The 14,776-nt window shown below is 39.2% G+C and overlaps 1 protein-coding gene across 5 annotated transcripts in view; it reads right to left on the bottom strand.

Moving 5' to 3' along the window:
• The window catches only part of LOC111867383 (rho GTPase-activating protein 45), a 34,959-nt gene that overhangs the window by 6,425 nt on the left and 13,758 nt on the right, over window positions 1–14,776 (bottom strand). For all 5 annotated transcript variants that reach the window (XR_002843339.2, XM_023857183.2, XM_023857206.2 and 2 more), the window contains 9 exons: window positions 14,378–14,488; window positions 12,174–12,410; window positions 10,746–10,940; window positions 8,597–8,804; window positions 7,621–7,773; window positions 6,337–6,482; window positions 5,388–5,576; window positions 4,224–4,408; window positions 1,227–1,651 (listed from right to left, as the gene is read on the bottom strand). Coding sequence is in view for 4 of the 5 variants with exons in the window: in XM_023857183.2 (XP_023712951.1) it covers window positions 1,227–1,651; window positions 4,224–4,408; window positions 5,388–5,576; window positions 6,337–6,482; window positions 7,621–7,773; window positions 8,597–8,804; window positions 10,746–10,940; window positions 12,174–12,410; window positions 14,378–14,488 (1,849 nt within the window). In the remaining variant the exon portion in view is untranslated. The remainder of the gene's footprint in view (window positions 1–1,226; window positions 1,652–4,223; window positions 4,409–5,387; window positions 5,577–6,336; window positions 6,483–7,620; window positions 7,774–8,596; window positions 8,805–10,745; window positions 10,941–12,173; window positions 12,411–14,377; window positions 14,489–14,776) is intronic.

The following is a 14,776-nucleotide window of genomic DNA, read 5'->3' as shown; positions in this document are numbered from 1 at the left end:
AACAGAAATATGGAATAGAGGTTGGCTCCCTAATATTAGAGAAAGCACTGCCAGGTACTAGATCATCAGGTCTTGCCCTAAATATATTTATTTATTAACAATAATGATTTTTATCATATTGAAATAACAACCACTGCTTCAAGTTCTGAAACTCATCACAATCCACATCTCATCAGACTGTAATTAGCAATGACCTTGATATATAAGAAGATACTGATCATATGTACATCGATTTATGATTTATTCAATGAAACATCTTCAATTGTCCATATTAAGTGCTGTCAAAAGTAGCATGTCTTGTGAGTGATCAACTAGGGAAGATCTGAAAGGAAATGACTATGGTCTATTCTAAAATACTACCTTCTAATTCGCTTGGAGAGACAAAGGAAAATCATGAAAAACTTCAGAGGAATAGCTTATTTCTAGCTGACATTGTCTTCTGAGACATCGTGAATATGAAACACAGGTGCTAATCACTGAACTGCAATATCCAGGTGACATAATGTAAGGACAGATTTAAATTCTCAACAAGCATTTCTCTTTATATGCGAACATAAAAGAACAAACAAAACAAAATATCCATGTTCAATATACAGTAATGTTCTAAATGGTTTTGCATTATAATGCCTTTTCAAGTCCCTTCTGTGCTGTGACACAATTTCTTTTTGACAGTCCTATTAGTCCTCTCATCTCCTTTTTTCTCCTTCACTCTGTACTCTCCTCCTTCCTTGGATCTGAGTGACTACCTTTCATCTTCACCACACTCACTTCGGTCCTGAAGAGGGAAGGGGCATGTTCCACCAAAATATTTCCAACTACCTAAGAGACCATATGACATCACAACTCAGAAGACCACAAGCAAAACAATCACTACCATGAAAACTTCAAAACCTATCTAGTCTCCTTTTAGTATGCTGAAAATTTTAATAAAACTGAGCCCAGTTTTTTGTTTGAAATTATTGAAGCTATAAGCAGTTTTAATCTGATTTTGATACTCAACACATAGCAATCATCTAAGTGTGGGCTCGTGAAAGGGTTGAATGAGGCTCAACATAATTTATATTTTACAATTACAATTCATAATCCCTTTGTAACAGTTCATACAGCATTCCTGTCTGATAATTAACAGATATTGCCTTTACCAGTTTATGTCCACAGAAAGGAAATGAAACTCCTGCCCTGTAACTTGGAGCAATCAACAATCTGCTCCTTCCACACTCCCATACCTGCTTCACGATTTCCTTCTAATGAATCAGCTGCTCTAATTTTTTTCCTTGTACAGTGCCTGCGACTGAAACCCATTTCAGCACAGGCATATTCTTGGGCACTAGTTACATCTTGACATCCAAAGATCTCTTGTGCATTTGCAATCATGAGTTCTATGGCTCGAGTCTGGTGTACAGTGTCCACCAAGGAGTTCAGTGATGCACTGCCCTCAGCTGTACGCAACAGAGTTGGTCCAAACACAATTCCCAAGTTACTGGGAGGCATGTTATTGATATCAGCATCATGTGCAACCCTCTCCAAGTGTTGCATGAGCATTGCCAAGGTCAAATAATGGTGGTGGGGAAGCTTACACACCAATTCCTTCAGTTCCTCTATCACTGCTCCTACTGCTACCGATGAACTGGAGGAACTATCTTTCGCTATTCTGCAAATATAAAGCAGAAGAAACTGTGTGTTTATTTCTATATGCTGTCACCAATTTTTATCTTATATAATGGGTTGTTTCTGTCTGTTTTTGGTACTGTATCTGCTCACTCACCCACCCATCTTCCTATATACGAAAATTCCTTAAGCATCTAGAGCAGAATTATGTTTCTCGAAGGACACTAACACACCAAAACACTTCAATCCAGTTTATGAACAAACAACACTAAGAAGACATCCTTGTTACAGTATGATGTTGGCCGCACTAACCGCGATTAGTCGCTGGCTTCCCACCACGGCGGCCCGGTTCAATCCTGGGTTTGGTCAAGTGGGATTTGTGGTGGACAAAGTGGCACTGGGGCAGGTTTTTTCCGAGTACTTCGGTTTCCCCTGCCAATCTTCATTACACCAATTGCTCCACAATCACCCTCACCTATCATCTGGGGCTGGTACAATAGGCCAGAAGTGGCTGCAGTACAAGGGACTTAGTCCCACCCCACTAGCAATAAAAAAATACAGTATGATGTTTGGTGGCAAAAGAAAATGAATAATGAACCATCTTGACCATTACACTTTATATTAACTGTTAAAAAACCAGACAACCATCAAGTTTAACACTTAATGGTTGAATTGAACATTAAAAATCTGAAAAGCCTATTATATTCTTTAAATCACAGTAGGAGACAAGAGAGTAGCATGCCAATTCTAGCTGTTCTCAAATCCACACAAACTGGAAATAGCATCTTAAATCAAACTGACACTCTGAAAGCCACACAACATACTTCGAATGCTACCTGCTTGATAGAGGCAGTATTCAGAAAAAGGCAAGTTGTCAACAGTTGAAATAAGATATCTACATCAATTAAAAAGGTAGCCTTTTTGTCTAATCACATTCAAATATATACAAAAAGGTCTATCTTTTCGGGCATAATGTCATGTAGTCCATGTAAAGTCAGCTGATATTTTTGAGAAACATGTCGCACACATCTTCAGCCCTGAATAATAGGCCATGCAAGGATCCATCATGAAATGTTTAGCAAGCAGAGCAGTCCACTCGCCAAAGGCTTCAGTTTGTATAGGAAAACTGGAGTAAAATATAAAACAACTCATTAGTTCATACAACAGAGTGAAGCAATAGAGTGTGACACAAGTCATCAATTTACATTAGCTCTGTCACAACACAAAGTGAACCAATGGGAGACAAGGATAATTAGCACTGGCCTTGAACAGGGCCACTAGTGCAGTTCTTGGTCGGCAGAGAACTGAGGACAATGGGAGAGAACTTGCATGTATGCACACTAGGTGTATGGTGAGGATACACAAAACAAATATTTCGGAGGGATGTCAGGACAGGAAGGAAAGGCTTAGGGCTAATGGGTGCCTGGGGAGGGCAGAGTCGATGTTCTGATGAGGACAGTGTGTATGGACCTACATGGTCCTGTGGAGCACCCATCTACAGAATCCTGTGAGAGAGGCTTCCTCCAAACTTTCAGAGAGCAGATACGAGATTTCCAGATGTCATCCCCTTGTTGATATTTTCTTGGCTTAATGACTAGACACAGGGTTTTGTACTAATTACTGAACTGAGTACTACACGGCATTATGTTCCAGAAAATAGAGACTCTTCATTAGCACTGCTGTGAGATCCTCAAATCCTACAAATGTACATAAATACTGTCTTCATTATATTCTTATTCAGGCAGTTATGTTTAATTAGGATGTGTTTCGCCAAGTTTTAAGTCATGTTCCCTATAAACTACTTTGAAGTCTCTTTTCCTTGAACAGAATTTTACTTAACATATTTCAAGGAAATTTTGAAACTACAGCATAATGTAATGCTGAACTGTGTTTGCCTTTAAAATGATACCAATTGCTTCTTCATATATTTAATTGTTTCTATCCTTATCTTCATAACAATTTTTGTTAACTTCTATTTAATTAAATTTAATGGAATTAATTCAATTGACAATTGCCTTGAGCATACACAATGAACAAACTTACATAACTGCATAGATGTGCCTAATAATTGTTGCACAATGACAGAAACATGTTATATATTGTGACAGTGTGAACATTTAAATAAAAGCTCAGAAAGTGTTGTGTAGAAATGTACAGACACTCAGTTAAATATCTGAATCATCCAAAAGAGGATATGGCAATACAGAACCTCTTGTAAGATTTGAGGCTTTCACGGCGGTGACTATGAAGAAAGCAGTCTTCTGGGATTTGGCACCGTGTATATGTGGCGTTAACCGACATTTCGGAGGAACGTATCGCCCCCATCTTCAGGGTAGAAGAAAAAGTATAAGAAATCTGCAAGCGACAACACCGTGAGAAACGGTAAAGCAGACTCTTACGGTGTTGTCGCTTGCAGATTTCTTATACTTTTTCTTCTACCCTGAAGATGGGGGCGATACGTTCCTCCGAAACGTCGGTTAACACCACATATACACGGTGCCAAATCCCAGAAGACTGCTTTCTTCACAGAACCTCTTGTTTGTGAACCATCCCCTCCAGGTTACATGAATGTCTAAAAAAAATAAATACAGATGTTGTGCATTATTATATCTTACCTTACAAATTCGTTGTAAAGGCAGAAGGTAAGAAGAGGTTCTGGCAACTGCCGCAAATACAGTTTCAGCACATTTGCTATGACATTAGGGTGAATATCAGTCAAATCTACCAACTCTGCACCATTTTCAAATGCTTGACACAATTTCTCAACTTTAGATTTAACTCCAGATACTCTGTAGATTCCCTGTAATTGGAAGGTTTTAATTATCTACAGTGATAGTTTCCTCATTTGCATTTGGAGTCATTGTAAGTGCTCATCACCAACCAACAAAATCCCAAACACAATATTAACATCTCCATCTTAAAGCAGCAGCACCCATCACGACAAAGATCGTAACAGATCCAGGGGCATCAGAGAACGCGGAAGAACAGCGAGACCTCACAAACAAGTGAAAGTGCAACCAATAACATAAGTTGAATTTTAAATCACAAACTTTTAACCAATAATAATAATAATAATAATTAAACTAGTTAAAAAAGAACTAGACACAGTTGTGAGCGTAAGTAAAATGGGACTGTAAACAACAAGTGAAAGTGTAACCAGTGACATGAATTGAACTTCGATTCACGAACTTTTAAATTTTAACAATTAAATTAGAATAATAATTTTAACCTATGTTTTATAAAAGAACTTGATATATTAGTGAGCATAGGGTCGAATGACTGAAAAGTGAATGTGACCGCGTGTAATTATACAGCCGTGTTCATACACCTGAGGATGACCTCTTGAGGTCGAAACATGTAGTGATAATAAAAAACGTGTTGTGTAGTCGGTAAATTCACTCTACTATTAAATGACCTTCACAAAGTATCATAATTTTAAATGGAGGAATATATTACAGAATTTATTTAAGGATCCTACATTCAAATTATTTGTGTGAAGGACTTAAAGAATTGGAATGGAGTGATTTCAAAGGGTATAACTTTCCTGCTATGTTTGATAAAAATCTGCAATCTTATTTAAAAGTAACTGGAGTTCAAATATGTATACAGACAGATGGTATTTGAGAATACCCTTTGAGCCTGCTTTTATTTTATAAACCAGCATAACAGTCAAGCTCAAATACTAGTATATGAAATGCATGACTAAAAACAAGGTTTTAAAATAAAAAAAACATAGCAAAAGGTGAAGGGAATATGATGAACAGGGTTTTATTTCTTACCTTGATCAGCTTACCACGGGAGTCAATTTCATCAATGCACTTGCAGACAATGTGTGGCACAAGCGTAGCTGTCTCAGTGAGATGTTGGCCTAGATCAACACCGAAAGTAGTCATCTTGCGTGGCAGACGTTTGTGCCCGCACTGGATGGCCAAAGTTTCAAGACACTTCTTGTGGCAAGTTAATCCACACTGCAAGTCAGCCATAAACATTCACAGGACTAACGCAAGTCTCATTTATATTTCCTACTAATGAATTGCTGTAGCGTTTACAGTATCATGGTGGTTCTCATGGTAAAACTGCAGATGAACTGCAATTACACTTTTGTAGGTAACAGATGGCACTACTATTTTTAAATAAGTCACTTCTTCCGTGAAAGAGAAATTTACTCATTTCATGCATTGTCAAAGATGTCCATGCTCCACTTCAGCTCTTTCATCTCAGGGATGCTATTAGAAGGAATTTATATTGGATCAATATAATTGAAACTAACTACAATTTACAGATTTTTATTATTATTTGTTATTCTGTCAGGGTAACAGCTATTCCTGTGCTGGTCATGGTAGCCAAGCGGTCTAAGGCATGTAATGTCTTCGCTCGCTTGGAAACTGGGATCGTGGGTTCGAATCCCACTCAGGGCATGGATGTTTAGTTTGTGTGTGTGCATTTTTCTGTGTTTGTGTACAGGTAGAGGCCTTGCGATGAGCTAATCAACCGCCCAAGGAGTCCTACCAAATGTGTAAGATCTAGAAAAACCAAAGTGAATGGAGAAGTTCATGGAGGTAGGCCTAGGCCCACTGGGGCTGCAGTGCCAAGGAAAAGAAAACAGCTATTCCTGTAGCTGCTATAATTACTATTAATACCACCACCACCCCTAACCTGCTCCAGTTACACACTTAGACCACTATCAAGCTTCTTTATGGATAGCAGTGAGAGTCTGAGTTATCTCACCTCAGTGCAGTCACATCCCTGGAAGTACACATATGAATCACATTCTCTGCATCGGGATGGTGTTTTCAGTTTTCGGAAAGTGTGAGTTTCTGCTGCTTTAGACATGCAGTTTCTCTGCCCAGAACTGTAGTTAAGGTAGCTGGCATCTGCAGAGACAAACTGTTCTCAGGAAGCCTAACTCAACCAACATTAAGACACGCATACAATTATGCATATTCTCACAATTTCACAACAGCATGTAGGAAACAGAGCTGTGACAATAAGAGCACACTGACCTCGCTGAAGGCAGGATCCTGTGGTGAGACTTGTTTTATCAATGTTGAATATTAATGCTAATACCAGAGGATAAGTTAGTTTAGTTAGTTAGCCCAAACGTACAAGAACTATAATATGATCTTAATGAGCGAGAGAACCTGATGCTTGAATTATGAAATGCATGGTTCTGTATGGGTGTGAAACTTGGTCTCTGCCATTAAGGGAGGAACAAAGACTGAGGGTGTTTGAGAACAGGGTGTTGAGGAGAATATTTGGACTGAAGGGAGATGAAGTGACAGGAGGTTAGACAAAACTGCATAATAAGGAGCTTCGTAACTTGTACTCTTCTCCAAGTATAATTAGAATCATCAAGTCAAGGAGGATGAGGTGGGCAAGGCATGTAGCATGAATGGGGGAAACGAAGAATGTGTATAGGATATTGGTGGAAAAGTCAGGAGGAAATAGACCACTGGGAAGACCAAGGCATAGGTGAGTGGCATTGATTGGACTCATCTGGCTCAGGATAGGGACCAGTGGAGGGCTCTTGTGAACATGGTGATGAACCTTCAGGTTCCATAAAATGCTGCAAAATTCTTGAGTAGCTGCAGAATTGGCGACTCCTCCAGAAGGGCTCAGCTCCATGAGTAAGTAAGTAAAAGTAAAGTAAAGCTATCCCTGTAACAGGCCGTGAAGGCCCATAGGGTTGTCATACGTTGGGGTTCCCAAATTGTCAGGACAATTGGCTCAGATGGCGGTAAGGTTGTCAGCGCCAGCCGCGCTTTACTCCCCAGGAAAATTATTTATTTAATTCCTGGTACTCATTTCTGTTAGAGGCTGAGTGAACCACAGGGCCATAGTGCGGCCGGAAGGATTAGGTCAACTGAAAAAAATCCCATGACCTAATCAGTATTTGAACCCGCGACCTTCCAACTTGTAGCATAGTGCCTTAACCACTACGCTACCACATGTCCCCTGAGTAAGTAAGTAATATTATTTGTATAGTTAATAAATATTTGATTTTATACTTGCCATTATCATTTGTGTTGAGTTCATCACATGAAGACATTCCAATAAGCTTGCGGTTGGACGTGGGGGATGCCTCGTGGCTCTTGTTGCTCTGACTACTGGCAATGCTATCAGTGTCACTACCAGCCATTACCTTTGAACTGAATTTTCCTTTTTCTGTAAGAATGAATGCAGTTAAATATTAATTTGCATGTATGTGTTCCAATAAAAGGGCACACATTCATGTATATGTTCATTTCTGTAATTTACAACTTGTAAACAGTCACTGCTAAGTCACTGGCATGAATGCCACAAATGGTATGTAGTATAATAGGGGAGGGCACTTTGCTGCAATGTACAAGGTCTGACAATAAAGTTCGTGAACTCGCCACCGTGTGCTTACAGTGGCAGCAGTGGACAGAAACCTCAGTGTGGTTTGATGATGTTGGCATATCAGTGTTTCACAGCTGTGTTGTTGTTGATCTACAGCAGTCTCTGTCTGAGTGGCATCTATTATTGTCTGAGTGTGTCTTGGCGTGCCGTCACGAGAATGTCAGAATGGACATTAAATTTCTTGTTAAACTTGGCAAGAGTGTAAGCGAAATCAGAGATATGTTAGTGCAAATTTACAGGGATAATGCTATGAAGAAAACAGTTTACAAGTGGGTGACACGTTTTTATGAGGAAAGAGGAAGTGTCGCTGACGAAAGTTCAGGATGGCCGGCAATGAGCAGAACTGAAGATAACAGTGCAAAAGTTCGTCAAATTGGTGTGAAAATTGTTGGCTGTCAGGAGCATAGCAGAACAAGCGAACACTGACAGAGAAACAGTTAGGAAAATCTTAACAGAAGATCTTGACATGAGGAAGGAGTGTGCAAAAATGGTCCTGAAGGACCTGCTCACACGGCACTGTCTGTGAGGGAGTTTTTAGCTAGTAAATAAATAACTACTGGAATACCCTCCCTATTGACCAGATCTAGCCTCCAGTGACATAACTTACCTCTAAACAAGTCTTCACTCTCAACAGAATCAGTTGACTTTCTCTCTTGATCCAGGAATTTATTAATCCCTTTGGAGTAGGGTTCAAAACTGAAAGGTGACTGGGCAGGATCTTTGTGAGATGCCAAAGAAGTTGGCAATCTTTTGACAAATTCTGTATACTGTGTACCCGGATCATAAAGCTGGCTGCTTTCACATAATGTCTGAAACTGCAAGGAAATAGACTGTAACTCACACTGTCAAACTTAGAAATCAGCTTATGTACTACACGGTCTGTCAACAATGCAACAAATTGTTCCTTATTTCTTTTATTTTCACTTTCGACACAATGTGTTTCAGCCCTAAATACAATGTTTTCGCCTGCTTTTCTAAACATTATACAATGATTTATAGTTCCTTTTAGATATCTTATCACTTTCTTTGCAGTTTTCCAGTGTTCGTCACCATGCTGGGTAACAAAATGGCTGCATATACTAGTAATATAAACAATATGTGGTCTAGTACCCACTTTAGCTGCATCAAGAATCCTATCAAACACTGATTAGGTACATCAGGAGTACACTACTTTATCCTCTCATTATTTGATGTGTTCTTCAACAGCTTCTGGCAGAAATCTAGTGGAGTTCCCATGGCTTTCACATTTGACACGTAATTTTATCACACAATTTCCTCCATGCCCTTCTGTTATTTCACACAAACCACTTTATTCTTCCTCTTTCTTTGGGTTTTCATGTGAAGGTTCCATTTTGCTTCCCTGTGATCCTTCATTTTGAATCTTCTAATGTAGTTCTTCCTTTGCATCTCTTTCTGACTTTTGTTAATAAAGAAAGTGAGCATACCAGTCACATACATGGAAACAATGACCGCACTCTTTCTATCAGTCTTGCAAGGGGCGCATGGTTCATGATTTGACATTTCAAGTCTGATGTCTATCAACACTATGTGTGTCTTTGTGTTCCATGCTCCTGATGATTCCTCAGTAGTATTTTTAAATGTATTATATCCAGTGTATCATGACTTGTTCTTAAATTTGATCGTAGGTGTACTGTGTTCATGGTACACTGATTTGCTTTAAGTTTTGGTAACAAGGATTCATGGGATGCATAAATAGGTATTTGTCTTTCTCTCTACTGACCTACCTACCACTAGCAAGACATAAAAGGCTACAATTTTGCCTGTAGTTTTCTATGGATGTGAAACCTGGTCTCGTGACATTTACAGGACAGCACAGAGCAGGGTGCTGTGGAGAATATTTGGACTGAAATAATAGGAGGTTGGAGAAAACTGTGTAATGAGGACCTTCATAGCTTGTAGTCCTTACTAAATATAATTAGAATGATCAAGTCAAGGAGGATGAGATGAGCAGGGCCTTTAGCATGCATATAAGAGAAAAGGAATATATACACTATCTAATCACTCACTACTGAATAGTGTTCACTACTCCTTATTTAGCCTCGGCATGGAAAACACGGAAAACAGTTACATGATAGGTACCACTGTTGCTTAACGTCGTGTTTGCCGGTTGCCTAGCAACAGTCGTTGCACAGGCTTCCCTGTTGCGTGACGCTGTGTTTACCGGTGTTGCTAGCAATGCTGTCGAGAGTTGTCTCCTGCTGTGTAGCAACTGCAGTATCCCTTGGTAACACCACAGCCGCTCCTCTTCTATGTCAGCGCGGGGGAGGGGGGCGCCCACCGAGCATTGCTTACTGATGGAAGGAGTGGGGGTAGGTGAAGTGACTTGCGAGACCATAGAGTTCACGTGCCCCCCACTTCCTGTTGTGCCATCCACGCCACAATATATATATATATATATATATATATATATCAGAAATGTCCCTAGATATAGTAATAGTGTTCTCAAAAATCACAGTGAAGTTGAGAAAACACAGACTGCACACTACCACGTAAAAAACTCCGTGATTTTAGTCCGCAAGCTAACTATACTGAGCGACCGCCACTTGTTGACGAAGTTTAGTGCCTACTTTATCAGATAGAGGTGTCGTGTGGTCAGCACAATGGATACCCACGGCCATTAATTTCGGTTTTCTAGACCGGACACTACCATGTACGTGCAACATATTTAATTCACAGTGGGTGTACATTTACTTCTCTCTTGACTGCAATATCCAATACTTCATTTACATGCATACCTGTGTGGGAAGAGGTGTGCTCAATGTTTGCTGAAGCTGGAAGTAAGTGACTGTAACTCTCTTAATAATGCAATCACTCTGCAAAATCAGCTCTCGTATACGCTGCAGAATTACTGACTTCACTTTCTGCATGTGTGCATGGAATGCATTGGCTTCCACAACACTCGCCTTGTATGCTGCTTCTGTTTCTAGAACCTGGAAAAAATTATTCATTCTGATTTATTATAAATGACTATATGGAGGTTTCTTCATCTACAATTCTATATAACTGATCTATGTCCAAGAGATAACATTTTAAGTTGGGGTGAAATCAGTGAGTGTGGTTAAGACCCATCAAAACAGAAAAATATAAGTATACTTGGAGTAAAGTACAAGTTATGAAGCTCCTCATTATGCAGTTTTCTCCAACACCATCACCTTATCTCTCTTCGGTCCAAATATTCTCAACACCCCTTTCTCAAACACCCTCAGTCTATGATCCTCCTTTAATTTCAGAGACCAAGTTTCACACCCATACAGAACTACAGGCAAAAGGTTCTGGACTGAATGATAGCAAGCATTACTGAGTTCAGTCCCCTATTAATTTCCTCCTGAATCAGGTTTTGATTTGTTATAGTTGTTCCCAAATATCTGAACTGTGCCACATTTTCAAAATATCTGTTACTTATATTCATGTCATGATTTTTTTCCTGCATTTTGGTGACAAACTCTTAAACATCTCATAAAAACACCCATTACAGTACATGATTTTATATAAAACCTAGTTATATATGATAAAAGAAGGAGATGTTTTGTGTTTCCACAAGAGATTTGGAGACATTACAGTGGTTACAAGTTTTTTTCAAACATATAAAACACAAACTTCTTTCAGAAGTGGAGTCGGAATTTTCATTCCCTTTCTTGTCTATTTTATGAAATGCACCATTTGTATGAAATTCAATGAAAGCGAATTTCCTTACTTGTTTAATAATAATGGCTGTCTTCTACTGAGAACTCAAAACTTAGAACTGAACCATATTGCCATTTTTTTTAAGAAAACTCCTTCGCATGAACCCCATGAAAAACACAGCCTCTATTGCTGAAACGTGTTTACCGAACTACTGCATAGCAAAGGTTGTAGCATGGACCCTCACTGTTGTTGAAGTTTGTTTACTGAGCTGTTGCTTAGCAACACTCTGGCCATCCACGTTACAATATGAAGGGGAACATGTGAATAAATATAAGATGTTTCTCATCTCACATCAGAAATATACACAATTTCTTTTGTATAAGTCAACCAAAAATATTGTAACCATCTGAACTGTCTTTTAATATAACCTTCTAGTGTTTAAAAAGATCACGAATAAGAATTTTTTGCTTATAAAAGCACTCTGGTATATTTCAGAATTAAATAAATAGTCCAGGAAGGTAACATAAAACCGATCTGACCTTCTGTACAGCTTCATCAATTGTGGCTTTTCTTTTATCAGTTTTTCCTTGTGCGGACTGGTCAGCCTTTTGTGATTCTTCACGGACTTGTTCCAATTCCTGCTGACATTTCACATACTTGCTGCATGCTTTTTGCATCTGGGTAACTACACTGTGCATGTGTGCCACTTCTTTAAGCCACAGCTCCTTCACCTGTTTGCGCATTTTCTCATGTTCTACACGCCGTGCACTTAATGTCTGAAATCAGAATAAATATTAGTTCTAAGAATCAAAATTAAAGCAAAAACCAGTAAATCAGAATAATCATGATGCTGATTATTTCTTTATAAAGTGTAAGATGAAAAAATTATAGGGAAGACACTAAATAAGTGAAGGATTCCTTGCTCAGCATAAACATTTAATTGTCATGCAAGTATAATGTGAGCCACAGTTTATTTAGAGGTGTTCAGTACAGTTTGGTTCCCCATACTCATAAATATTCTGATGTCTCTGAATGTGGTATAACAAATGTAACTGCCAAAAGCATACTATAGCAATTGTAAAATGTTGCGACTTCAGCGAGCTTGAATTAATAACAACTGGTTGAAAATTAATCATATGATATACTTTCTTTTAAAAACCAATCCAATAATGAAACCATGGAAGCAATTATTTCTTACATACAATGGTCAGTCAAAAAGTTCCGAGAATTCCCCTGCGAAGAAGAATGAGAGACAAGACAGCGCACACATTGTTGTGGTGGGGAGCTCAGCATGTCTGCTCACAGGTTCAACAGGTCTGGGCAGGTTTCAACATGCAATGTCATTACTGTTCATTTGAGTTAGACATGAGTGTTGGTCATTCGGCACAATGTTGCAGTTTGAACAGTGTGCGAACATTAAGTTCATGTGAAAATTGGGAAAATCTGCTTCAGAGGCACTACTGTTCTTAGCAAGTTTACAGTGATGCTGCACTAAAGAAATCTGCAGTTTATGACTGGTCTTCCAGGGTTAAGAATGGACAGGAGATGTCGGAGGATGACCAATGCAGCAGGAGGCCTTTGACATCCAGAATTGAAGAAATGATTGAAAAAGTGTGACAACCAATTCAATATGATCGAAGAATGACCACTGTGGAGCTGGAGAAAGAAGTTTGTCTCTCTCACAGATCCGTTCATGCAATTCTGTCTGGTGAATTACAGATGAGAAGTGTCAGTGCGAACTTTGTTCTGAGACAGCTGGCCATGGATCAGATGGAATGCTGCATGATGTACACTGAAGATCTGTTTGAGAAAAGTACGCAGGACCTGACAATTCTCAAAGAGATTGCCGCTGGTGATAAATCACTGGTGTTCATCTACAACCCGGAGATGAAGATGCAGTTATCAGAGCGGCACACAGCATCATCTCCCCGACCAAAGAAATCATGCCTCATCAGATCCAAGGAAACAGTGATGCTCACTGCATTCCTTGATGGTTTGGTGCACCATGAAATTGTACCAGCTGGATATAGTATTACTGATCATTTCTATGTGCAAGTTTTGCAGATGTTGTGAGATGCAGTTCAAAGGAAGCATGGCAACAAGTGGTAGGGACAGTGGCTTCTGCATCACAATAACGCACCAAGGCACAAATCGCTTGTTGTGCAGCAATTCCTTGCTGAGGAAAACATTTCTGTCATCACCCAACCAACATACTTTCCGGATCTCACTCTGAGTGACTTTTGGCTGTTCCCTACTATGAAAATGGGCCTCAAGGGGACATATTTCACAACCATTGAATTGAATATGACGGCCGAACTTCGAAAGATTCCAGAAGAAGCCTTCCACCAGTGCTTCCAACAATGGCAGGATCGATGGAGCAAGTGGGCGTGAGTGAGTGTGTGTGTGTGTGTGTGTGTGTGTGCAAGGGTCCTACTTTGAAGGCGATTAGGTGCCTGTTGCTGTATGTCCTATCATTACAGTGCCATACCACCATTCCCGGGAACTTTTTGGCTGCCCCTCGTATATACAGAAATTTTTATTTGTAGAATGAAATGATAATATTTATAGCAGTAAAACAACTAAAACTTCTAACTAAAATGCAACAAATTCATTTTCAGCTACAGTTGTGACTTGGAAGACGGATTTTCTAATTGTCATTGAACTTCAGACCGCTTACTGACACATCGAGAAACGTTTAAGAAACTACATTTCACATGACCGGACGTGTACATCTAATTCTCACCTCTACAAATTTCTTCCCTAAAAGTAAACCATATGTGATTTGGCTGGAATTGCTGTTTTCCACATCATGGTCTAGTGCAGTGCAGTAGATGGACTGGAATGGTAAGTTACACTGAAATATAAAATAAAATATGACAGTTAAAAACCCTGACTGTGGCAGTTCTAAGTTCTTCTTGAAGTTGGCATAGGTGTGCAGAGAGAGGTATTAGCTCTATTGATTGGGCCCAACTGAGTAGGTTTTACCTGAAGACAGAGATGAAATCCAGTCTCTAAAACGCTGTGTTTTGAAAAATAAACAGGATTGTTTTAGATAAAGACCAGATGATGGATAATGTCTGGAAACATAATATTTGTACTAATGTACCATTGTCAAAAACTTTTAGATCTTAAACACTATTAC

The sequence above is a fragment of the Cryptotermes secundus genome, unplaced genomic scaffold (assembly GCF_002891405.2).
Source record: "Cryptotermes secundus unplaced genomic scaffold, Csec_1.0 scaffold477, whole genome shotgun sequence".
In the NCBI taxonomy this organism is placed as follows: Eukaryota; Metazoa; Arthropoda; class Insecta; order Blattodea; family Kalotermitidae; genus Cryptotermes; species Cryptotermes secundus.
The sequence above is the reverse complement of the archived record's forward strand: the minus strand, read 5'-3'. Positions and strand labels throughout refer to the sequence as shown.